This window comes from Leptosomus discolor, chromosome Z (genome assembly GCF_034619465.1).
Source record: "Leptosomus discolor isolate bLepDis1 chromosome Z, bLepDis1.hap2, whole genome shotgun sequence".
NCBI classification, from domain to species: domain Eukaryota; kingdom Metazoa; phylum Chordata; class Aves; order Leptosomiformes; family Leptosomidae; genus Leptosomus; species Leptosomus discolor.
Genome location: NC_141419.1, coordinates 73,726,764 through 73,738,921, shown reverse-complemented (window position 1 = coordinate 73,738,921; position 12,158 = coordinate 73,726,764). Strand labels below are relative to the sequence as shown.

The 12,158-nt window shown below is 36.6% G+C and overlaps 1 protein-coding gene across 1 annotated transcript in view; it reads left to right on the top strand.

Moving 5' to 3' along the window:
* The window catches only part of LOC104341715 (uncharacterized), a 73,472-nt gene that overhangs the window by 45,201 nt on the left and 16,113 nt on the right, over positions 1-12,158 (top strand). The window contains exons 15-19 of the mRNA XM_086480120.1: positions 1,695-1,776; positions 3,795-4,091; positions 5,474-5,594; positions 8,294-8,475; positions 9,881-10,032. Coding sequence (XP_086336246.1) covers positions 1,695-1,776; positions 3,795-4,091; positions 5,474-5,594; positions 8,294-8,475; positions 9,881-10,032 — 834 coding nt within the window. The remainder of the gene's footprint in view (positions 1-1,694; positions 1,777-3,794; positions 4,092-5,473; positions 5,595-8,293; positions 8,476-9,880; positions 10,033-12,158) is intronic.

Here is a 12,158-nt window from a genome sequence, read left to right as displayed (position 1 = left end):
TAGGGGAAGTTCTTTAATTAGTCACGGCCATAATATGAAAACCTTGTATTCTGTGGTTGTCGCAGACACATGGAAAGCCTGTGTTTTGAACTAGTGGTTTTTTTAATGGAGTCGGTACAACACAAAATACGCAGTGAGCTTTTATTACATGTTGCTGGCAGTTAAGTCTTCAGAAAAGAAAGAATAGAGCTTTATTATTTATGTTAAGTGCCTTAAGTTCTTTCCTGTAAAAAAATTATATGTATGCTTATCTTCACCTACCATACAGAGGATTTGGTATTTTCATAAATAAGTGTATTCTCCAAGATTAAAGACATATTCATAGAGCTGTTGCAAAAACATTTTATTTGACTAATAAAATTATTTACTTTTTAACATTTAAAAAAAAATGCTTATGCCAGTGTAGCATCTGTAACTCATTGTTGATTTGTCTTTGCCTTGCCATTCCTCCTCTGTCAGATAGTTTTGCTTAGGCACATTATCTTGTAGTGCTCCTGGTGAATTTGCTTGGTTTTGCTGACGTTGATAATCATCTTTGAAGTGTGTTGGTTTTCTGCAACTACTAGTCTCCTAGCTAATTAAGTACTGACTACGTCAGTATTTATCATAGCTGTATAGCAATCATTGGTGTGTGTTCCTATGAAGTTGGCAAAGTTTAGAGTCATCATTATGATTTTTCTTTATTTAAGAATGGAATGTAGTTTTCTTGTAGCCATGACTTTGGGACTGATTTTTTTTTTTTTTTTTACTTTGTTATCTTTCTTAAACTTTGAAAAGTATAATAAGAATAAACACACACTTTAGTGCTTACAAAATATATTCTTAGCTTTAACAGAGAGGAACTTCTAGTATCTCATCAACATTGCTATGGACTATATAAATTCTAAAATTCAAAAATTAACTATCTAAGTATTTTTAAATCTGCATCTGTTTTTAATTCTGCACCAGTCCTACTGGTGCAGAATACTTGGGGCAGTTGCTTAAGGTTCTTCTTTTTATTGCCATCAATAACATAATTTGCCTTTACTGCTTTGAGAACAAGAACTTATACCCTAAGTAATTAAAGTCGTAATAGATTCTCTTTTTGTAATTGCTTTGTTTCTTGTTGGTTGTTGGTATACATCTTGCTACAGCTGTACTTTAGGAGTATGTCACTGGGCAAACTCCTCCCTTATCTTTTTCTCTCATGTGTCCTTTTCATTTTTTTTCTCTTGTTTTGTGCTGTCATGGCCTCAAAGTTTATAAAATGCTCCCTGAGACAGGCTGAAAATAATGTTTAAGATGACTTCTGGTACAAACTGAGCACAAAGCATTTTTTTACTATGGTTTTCTCTTTTACATTATTGGTAAAGCTTTATTTCGTAGCAAAACCTTTGTGGAAGGGGCTATAATGTAGGGCAGAACCCCTTCTGCCCGTATCCCACCTATAGATCTCTGCACACCTGCTTCCTAGCATTGTCTGAACCTGTGGGGGGAGGAGGACATGCAGTGTTTGCTCTAGAAGCTGCTGGTGTACTTGTTCTAGGGAGGTAACACTTGCTTCCCACCTGGAGCCCTACTGAGATACAGGTTTGCATGGAGAGCTGAAATTCCAGCAGCTCCTCAAGGTAACTCTGTCATCACTTGCAAAGTATTACAGGGGCATCTTTACTTGAAGTACACTATTTTTATTTTTATTTTTATTTTTATGACAGCATTTCCTGCCCATAGTTACTGAAAAGGAAATGTTCAGCTGTTTGGTTTGGATGTTCATCCTGCTCTGCAGCTCTATAGCAGGTATGTTTCTTGATTATATTAGCACCTGTCTTGCCGTAAGAAAGTTTTCCAGAAGAGGACCTTCTCCAAATGAAATTTCAAGGAGTTCTGAAAATGAAAAGAATGTATTTTAAAAATAGAAGTTAGTAGGTGATTGACTAAGTAGTGTACAGTATAGAGAGAAAAATTAATTTATGTCACTCTTGGTGTCCTTTTGTGGAATGATAATTGTGATCATGATAGCCTGGATTTGTTTTCTTTTGTATTTAAAGTATTTTAAAACTCACTTTGTTAACTGTTTCCCTGTTGCACAGGATATAGAAAGGGAATCTGCATCCAGAAGTCATATCATAGTTCAGTTCTTGTTGGGTTCTAAAGGCTGGTAACTTTGGAGATCTGCTGATGGAACAAATGAATGTTTATGTAACACCTGAACACTTAAAATGCAGTTAATATTTTCTGGTTTTGGACTGTTTTAAGTCAGATATTGCCTATTCAGAGGTTCAAGCAATGACTACTAATGTTCTCGTTCCTAATTTTAAGTCACTTAACAATGTGTGACTATTGATTTTTTAATTTTTTAATCTTTTTTTTTTTTTTTTTTTAAATGTGGTAGTTCCACAGTCAGTTTAAACCAGTACATGTAACTGCTGAAGTCGGAAGAGCAGGGATTTCTGTACTCTGTCTGCCTCTCATCTCCCTCTCCATGCTGGAGTTCATGATTATATGGCTAGTTGTGGAGCGGTGAGGAATCTGATCTGGACGGAGGATGATGTTATTTTTTGCCAAGGTTTTATTTTTCATCTGTATCAGTTTCCTTTTGGTTCACTACACTTCTTCTGGGGATAAAAGCAGTGAATGAGTGGTTGAGGATTAAAAATACTCCTTGTGACAACAGTGCCACTTTAAACAGATTAATTTGAATAGTATAGGTTAGAATAGGAAATCACAAGGACAGATTGAAATAATGACTTTGTGACAGTAATTGAAAGTTCATGTGCAATTTATCACAACTTCACACACAACAGTAATTTATTATATAATTATATAATGGCATTTGTGTCAAATTGGGGATTATATGGAAGAGGGGTGAATATGTTTGTTGAGGCTTGAACAATATATGAAGCAGTGCAGGTAATTGCTTACAACTAATACACAGTAAAATTTTTGCGGTAGAGTGTAAAATAGCCATTAGTGTGACTTTGAAACATGAAGAAATTACTTTGAAACAAAAAGGACACAAAAAGAAACAGGGAAAGCAATTTACAGTTAATACACACAAAGGAGAGGATTACCAGAAAACAAGGAAGTAAGTTTAATATTTTATTCCCTTTCATTCCTACATTCTAGCAAAGAAATGCTGTCTGTAAAAGTTGGGGGGGTTGGTTTTATTTAACAGATGTATTTATGAAATTTGGCTTCAAGAAATAAGTAGCAGCAAAAAAAGAAACAGCTTGCTCCTTGCAGGACTCTAATGGGTGATTCTTGCACTGTTTGATAACTTTGTTGCTGAATTCATTCGCTCAGCCTGCTTTTCCTTTTACATGCATTTTGTATACAATTCCTGCACTGTATCTGGGAATATGAAGTCTGTGAGGGGTAAAAGTACTAACGAGATAGTGAAATATATTGCGGCTTAGTTGTAAATTTTAAACTTACCAGTTTGATGTATTTTCTGCTATAGTAATCAGTAATGATAACATCTAAATAGTGTACATACACATATATGAATGTTTTTAAAAAACATTTAAAAGACAAGAGTAAGCTGTTAAAAAACACTTGAGTTGAAATTTCTCCATTATTTCTGGGAAGGTATAGAAACATCATTCTTATATAATACCTATGGTAATACAGTAATTAAGGTGAACTGAGTTTTCAAACAGCAGTAGCTGATTTGAGTGACTAACTGAGCATTTTATTTTAACTGCATAGGAAAAAAATCTAATGAAATGATCTGTAGACAACAAAATAAGTTATCATTTTTCCACTGGTATTTTATAAGGAATTAGGTTATGTGATATCTTTGATTTTGTTTTTAGATGAGAAGTCTATCAGAGATGCTGTCATTTTTCCTTCATCTCCTGAAATTGAAAGAGGATCCACCCTGAAGCTATTTTGTGTTCTCGGAAAACACTACACACCTCACAGAAATGCAAGCCACATAATCTGGAAATTGAATCATGAATTGATTGCTCAGGAAAACTATAACATTGTGAACGAAACTGTATCTAGTATAACCATCCGTAATTTCACTTACAGCAAAGTGCATGTGAAATGTTTCACGGAGTATTTGGGCAAGGAACAACTTTTGGTTCATACTGAAGTTAAATCTGGCTGTAAGTATGCAGAAAAACGAGTTTAACATTTTTTAATAACTTCAGAAATTTTACTTTTAAGGCAATACTTTTTTTTTTATTAGCTTGTGGCATTGTAAGACACCTGTATTGAAGTATATATCTTTCTTTTTTTTTTTTTTTTTTTTTTTTTTCCCCCTGAAATAAAGCATGCAATTGCAAGCATTCCTTACTGGCAGTGGTCCATAACCTCTCTGACCCTGATTTTTGGCCAGCTGAAGTGAGTGGAGGTTTTCAGAGGGTACTGGGTCCGTCTCTTTGGTTATGTCTTTTGTCTAGCTTAGCTAACTTCAGCTTTCTCCAGGGAGGATTTCCTCCCTGATCCTGTGTTCCAAAGAAATTACAGTTATAACCTCTTATGGAGAAGGGTACAGGACAAATATATATACAAATTCTCTAATTTATTGAACAGATTAAGTCCAGATTATACTAATGTATGCCTGGGCGTCCCATTCTAGTAAAGAAACAATAAACACAGAAAAATACATGTGTGGAGTAAAAGCCAGCAGAAGGTATTGCCTGTCTGCAAAGTTTAGTGTGCGAAAGAAAAACCTTTTGAGTGTTATATTAGGTGGGACAGAAAAGTAACATTTTGGAGAGAGGGCTTTTCAACTGGTTTATTTCACTGGGCGCAGTTTTCTTCCTTTCAACTCCAGTTTCTTCTGTTGAGTGAAGAACAAGGAAGCTGGCTTTAACAAAGCCATCTTTGAGGGTGTTACATTTTTGTGGATGACGTCAGACTATAGCGATTGCAGAGGGTTGCTTCTTTTGCGCTATCTTGCTTGTAAGATAGAGAGTCCAGAATTTTAGTGGTCACTTCAAGGGCATATAGATACATTTCCCAGGAAGTTTTCTTCTGCACTCTGAGGTCATGCTGGCTTCTCAGATTAGGGGTTTTCATAGATTATGTGGTTAGACATTCTGGGAAGGAACCAAGAAGAGATTTATCTTTCAGAGAATGCCTTTTCCTGAACTTTTGTGCTGTTTCTTTGTTTTCCTCTTACTCTCTGGACTGGCCTTGAACTACAGGCATGTTGTAGGGGCTATGCTTAGAGGTTCAGGACAACCCATGTAGTGGTTTGGGTTAATATAATGAGTTACTGCAAAAATACCTTCAGGCCCACTTAATTAAGTACTTCTGAGAAGTAGTTGGAGAAAATCTCCGTGTCTCCCCAGGGGAAGAAAGAGTGGTTTTGGTTTTGGTTTTGTGAGGAGTCTTGAGGGCAGTAAGAAATTATAAAATGAAGTGCTATTCAAGACACTTAGTGAAGTTTGCCATAATCTGCCTTTTGGCCAACAAAGTCAGTTGTATGTTGAAATTACTTATTTTTACTGGACATTTTTTTTAACCGTTGTCATTGTAGTTCTACCAGAGACACCGAGAAATATTTCCTGTGTTTATTTCTTTGATGCTGAACTTACCTGCACCTGGACTTCAGGAAGAGAAACAAATTTTATGACAAACTATACTCTTTACCGAAAAATGTAAGTATAGGGTATATTGGGAACTGGGTTGCTGGGGTAAGACCATCAGTTCCCTTCCCCTCATGTCCTGACTTCTGTTTAAAGAAAACCTGGAAGCATGATGGAGTTCAGAGTCATGGCATTTCCTCAGTAGATTCAATTAATTTGGGGTTGGTAATGTTTGGGAAAAGTTACAATCTGATACCTTTTTTTAGTCTGCTGTACAAAGGAAATAAACATTCTCAACCCAATATTCAGTAGACAAATGTTTACATCAGTATTGATATTCACTTGTTTCTTGAAGTAACACTACTAATTGGTAATCAAAAGCTGAGTGAGCCTAAGTACAAATGGAGAATGGAGGCACTTTGTGGGAGTGTTACCTAGAAACTTTCTGAGTAACTAGCTATCCTCATTTTGGATGTCCAAAAAAGATTACTTCCTTCTCTACTTTAAACAATTTCCAGTTAAAACTATTAAAGCCCCTGTTATTGTACTTGACACCAGAGGGTTTTAACCTGGGGACCTTTGGAGTCATAAGGTTTCAGTGAAAGAATCCAGAGTTAGTTGTCCTTTTTGGATTGCTCTCATCTGGGGATTTGTATTTACAAACACAAATTATGTAGTCTCATGCTTTTTAGTGGTTTTGTGACCCCTGTTATAGAAGCCTAAATACTTGATTCTTTCAATTTCTGTTAAATTAAGTATTGTTTATGAACTTACTTTTTTGTAAGTTGTGAAAATTGTGAAACCAGTGCTGTTCCAAGGCATATCTGAGATACAATTTTGAAGGTGATAGCACAGATTTTGTCCTGAATGTACTCGTCAGTCTGTGCTTCATAATAGTGCTGCTAGGAGTGCTCTTTTTCTGCCTAATCAAGACTCTAGTTAATATGATTTCAGGAACAGTTTTCTAAAATGTCTAAAATTATTCTTGAGAACTGGAAGGAATTCAGACTCCAAAGGAGACAGTTCTTATTGTAAGTTATGCTAGTGTATGGGATCTTTTTTTGTTTGAATCGTACGGCAGGAAAACATCTTTAGTTTCATCTCCATTTTACGCTTGACGTTTTAGTCTTCCACCTTCATTAGCTGGAATTTCTTACTCCTTCTAGTGTTTCTATGTTTTATAACTTAGCTGAGTTTGTGAAACCATAAACTAGAACAGCTATAGAAAGTAAGTTTTAATATTCTTGCTTCCTGTACAAGCAGAAATTCTTCTTTAACCACACAGTGAATTGGATTGCAAAACTATTTCCACTAAAATCTAACCATTAATTTTAATCCAGATAACTCCCTAGCTGAGTTTACTATATGACTACAAAAGCACTGGTACAAGGAGGCAGGGAGCTGCAGATGAAAACAAATAGCTATGCATGTTGGGGAAGGTAGGTGACCAGCAGGTCGAGGGAGGTGATTCTCCCCCTGTACTCTTATTCTGGTGAGACCCCACCTGCAGTGCTGTGTTTAGCTCCGCGGTGCCCAGCACAAGAAGGACAGGGACCTGCTTGAGCGAGTCCAGAGGAGAGCCATGAAGATGATCGGGGGCTGGAGCACCTCCCCTGTGAGGACAGCCTGAGAGAGTTAGGATTGTTCAGCCTGGAGAAGAGAAGACTCAAGGGAGACCTTCTAGTGGCCTTCCAGTACTTCAAGGGGCCTACAGGAAAGATGGGGAGGGACTCTTGATCAGGGAGTGTAGTGATAGGACGAGGGGTAATGGATTCAAACTGAAAGAGGGGAGATTTAGGTTAGATATTGGGAAGAAATTCTTTCCTGTGAGGGTCATGAGGCACTGGAAGAGGTTGCCCAGGGCAGCTGTGGATGCTGCTCCCTGGAGGTGTTCAAGTCGGGTTGGATGGGTCTTTGAGCAACCTGGTCTAGTGGAAGGCTGGGACGAGATGATCTTTAAGGTCCCTTCCAACCCAAATACCATGATTCTGTGACTGCTTTGTTTTGTAGCAGTGCAGGCTTACACTAGCTTTAAAATGCTTGTGAAATACCAGCCTCAAACTGGCTTTTCTAGTTACACAAATTATCTGCTTGCTTACTGCATAATATGAAGGCCCCATATATGAGCTTTTATTTGTTGAAGATTTTTTCTGTGGGTTGGTAAAATGAAACAGATTTTCTTAGTTTTGCATCCCACGCTACTTGCTATGAAAATGTATGCTGTAAAGACAGCCTGTTAGTGTGTTCTTTCAGGAAATCTGTCAAATTTGTATTACCTTGTAATAGCTTGGCAGTGGTACAATTTGTCTTTTCTTTTTTTCTGTATTTAAAAGATGAAGAAAAGCTTGTTATCACATTGTTCCATGCGGCGTGTGTTACTAGCTCTGTCTAGCTGTTTTGAAAGGAGGTCTTGTGTGCAGTTACATGGTGTCACTTATCTTCGAGGTTTTGCTCTAAAATAATAACAACATGTGGATCCCCCATGAAGGCGTTTTACTCTTCATTACTGCTCCTGGAAAGTTGTCTTACTAATTGCAGTTAAAACTAATTGAGTCTATACAGGCAATATGCATTTGCAGGAGTAGTGCGATTAGGAAAGAGTATTCGTTTGCACAAACACATCATCCAAGGAGATGTTTGCCCGTAAAAATGTCTTGCAACCTCAAAACCATATAAATAATAATGAAATAGTAACCCAACAGTCAGTTTGAGTTGTTCAAAGAAAATCCTCTAATTTCTAACTCCTTTTATTTTTCTCTTTTCTTTTTTAGGATGACAGAAGGAGGGGTGATTCTTCCAAATACAGTGGCCTCCTGCCAAAGCAAAACGGAGTCATGTTCGTTTTATTATCCAAATGCTCCGTTTAGTAGTTCTTTTTGTTTTCAGGTGAAAGCTGAAAATGTTTTGGGTGAAGCCTCATCAGATTGTGTTCCTATACCTATGGAAGAAATAGGTAATTAAAAAAAAAAAGTTAAATAAAGATAAAGCAGCATATGTTCATCTGACTGCACCCTCCCCAATTCTTTTTTCCTCCCTGTAGCATACAGGTTAGACAATGCTGAAACAAATTGTGTCATTAAAGTCGGTTTACATAGAAGAAAATAATGAAAAACTAGTTGTTCAATACAATAGTTTTGAAACTATTATTTGGGTTTCATTTGTTTTTAAACTGGTTTCAGTTTTGAAGTGCTGTCTGACTTTAAATGGTAGCTAAAATTACAAAGTCTCTGAACTTACATTTAGGATTTAATAAAATGTTTCATCCTTTCCAGTTTTTTCATCAACATTTGGGCGCTTCCAATTTAGTTGAAGCAAATCTCTTGTTGTGTTTTAATTCTTGGCCTTTCCATGTAAAATTCTTCGAACTAGTTGGTGGTACAGCAGCTATTTCCAGCAATTATTTGGTATTAGCAAGAAAGGGCTGGTGAAAAATGATAGTGTGCTGTAGTCATACTATGAAATGTTGAACTACAACTATTTTTTTAAGCTAATGTCTGACATATCCATTATAAGTTACTGGTTTTAATTATTAACAAGTAAAGACCATATACTAAAACTTTTTGTCAAACTAAGTGGTACTTGGACTGTATTTTTTGTATGTTTGAGTGTCAGTGCAATATCTGGCTGCAAATGAATAGTGGTGTTATCATTTCTCCAGGTCCACCACCACTTACTCTGCTATCCTACCTTCTGGTTAGGAATGGTAAAAAAAGGTTGTTGTGTGATTCCCAGGAGAAATAATAATATTTTATCTACTTCTTGTCCCTCTGTGGTGTGCTGCATTTTCCTCTGTTGATTTTGGTGCAGTTAATCAACAACCCATTTAACTGAGTATTTTTGCTGCAGCACTCCATCAGCTCTCCAGTTTACTCCCTGTGTTCAGACCTGCTGTGGCTCCCCATTACTTTCCACATTCTCTGTACGAGCCATCTGTTTTCTCAGTGCTAATACATTCTTTTCCCATCATCTCCTTCACACTTTGCTCCCCCTCAAATCCATTCCAACTGAATTCTTCCCTCATCTGCAGTTTGGACTTGACTTTGGCATCCCAGCTCCACTTTGTTTCTTTTCCCTGCTGTTGTCTCTTAGTAGTATTCTTCAGTGCTGATACAGAAAGAAATCTTCACATCTGTTTGAGAGTGGGTTTGTCAGCATTAAATCAGTTATGTGTGCAATCTCTCTTACAGATAACTTCCCATATATAGAGTTATGTCTATGAAATAGACTGTCATGTGAATACTCTGATAGGATGCATGTTATTGGGATAATTAAACTTCTTGGAACACACATAGACGGAGCAATTATGAACTTTTATAGGAACATTTTTGACAGTTAATGTTTTTTTTTCTCCTTTCTAGAGAAATTTGAACCTCCTGAAATACTTTCAGTTAAAAAAATCACTGGTATAAAGCAGTTGCTTACAGTAACCTGGAAAATGCCTGAGAAGATTATTCCTTCACAAGATTTAAGATGCGAGATTCAATACAGAAACTTGTATTCAAACTCTTCGGTAAGTTAGATAAATTTTCTTCTGAATGTTAGCTTCTTTGTGAGTAATTTCTTGTATGTTATAAAAGGCTAAGTAGAAAAAAAGGCAACAGGTAGTTGGAAATAATGGTTAAAACCTTGTTATTTTAGTGGAGCATAATTAGATATACATGATCTTAAGATCATTGTTTTGTTGTCTAGGATTAATTGTTCTCTTCCTTTTGGTCAATGTCTGTATTTGTACATACCATACTTCTGAATATATTTCTGTGGAAGGCTAAGGGATGACCTTAGGCTAAATGTTTACACACAGTCAAAATATTTTATTTTCCTGTCTCATTCTGGTGTTGAAAACAGCATTTACTCCCAACCACAATAACTGAATCAGATTAAGATGGACTAATGATACATCAGTTTTCAAGTGAATTAAAGTATAAATTTTGCAAGATGGAAAATAAGGGAATGTAGTTTTATGAGTTTGTCTTTCTGATGCCTAAATGGAACTGTTACAGAAAAGATAGTATTTAGTCATTTGCTTCTTTCAGATGGCCTATTCCAGTGCTCCTCAGTATGGAAGTGATTCTCTTTGCAGTCTTACTGCTGCTTCTTCCACATCTAAGAATGGGATAAGTTGCCTGGCTTGCTGAGGTGTCTGCCTTGACCTTATTTTTTTCTGTAATTCTAGGAGAGAAGAATTCATGAGGATAATAGTAGTCCTTAGAGCCTCAGAAAAGTTTCTGATACTACAGATGTTTCTAATTAGCATCCCTCTCACATTCTCATGGCGAGCATCTTTACTGCAGATATGATGTATTAGCTGTTGGATTCAGGATATAATATTCGGGATGATCTGATGGGTGGGACGGCTCAGGTCCACCTGGGACATTAGAAACCGAACTATTATTTGAAAGACCCGTTCAAGATGTTTATCCCTTTGGAGTCCAGACACTGGTGTCCTTGTGATGCTTACATTCACATGAGATCCTTCCCAGATGTTGAAACCATTCACATTTTTGCAACGTTACAACATTATTGTGTATTGTGTCTGTTTGTCAGCACCTGCATAAGAAATCATCTGTCTACTTTTTCACTATCAAATATAGTCTGCATCCATTTTCTTCCTCAGAATTTACCTGCATTTTTCCACAGACATTCTAGAGAAAAAATAGTAGCTGTGATCAGTAAAGACAAAAATCCAGTGAGTGTAGTTCTGTAGGATCTTAGACAGGCACGATTCATAGTTTTATCTGTAGCCAATCCAATGGCAATGGCCAACAAAGACAGCCTCAAACTATCAGTTAGATATACCAGCTGTTCTTCTGCCTCTCAGCACAGATATGCAAAAAAAAAAAAAAAATTGTTTGAGCAAATGACAGATACTTTCTTGGCCTTTTAACCCTTACTGCCAAAACAATCTAAATAGTTTGCTGTGAAGTGTTTTTATTGAGTGACAAAACAGATGACCTTCGTTTCTATTTGCATATACTAAGTTTCTAATTATAATTAAATACTGTTAACATCCTTTTGGCAAGTAACTACAGACTAGTCTGGTGTGTCTTCAGTTCTACGTCAGGTTCTGCAGGAGGTTGATAATAGTTTTGAAGCCCTTTTTATTGCAGGTTGGCTAAAGAGTCTGTCACCTAGCAGTGGTTTCTAGATCTCTGCATTCGTTCTCATAGAAGGAGTTTTCTATTTTTGACAATGAGTTTCTTGAGGTGGACAGAATGGTTCCATTAGGCAATGCACTTCCCATCATGGTGTTCAAAGGAGTGGGTGTCTGCATTTTGTATTGTAATAGTTTGATTCACTTTTCATTGGAAGGCTCAACTGGTCGGAGACAAGAATTTCTTCACAGGTTTTTGGCTCTGTTGTTGTATATCTACGTGACATTACCACTTCAGTTTGGCTCCCAAGAGGGAATCTTCTTTATTCTAAAACTTACCTTTGCTGACCCTGTTAGAATTTAGCTAGCTTGAACATTAATTGTGCGTCTTTCTGTTTCAGTCATCTGAAATTTGAGAGAAGGAGAGTTAATTATTGATGAATTTTTGCAGTTTGGAAGAGAAGGCATTAATGTTGGTGTAGTGATTATATCAATCCTTCCGTACACAAATACTTAAATCCTTCCATAGTTCCTGTTGTTCTGCT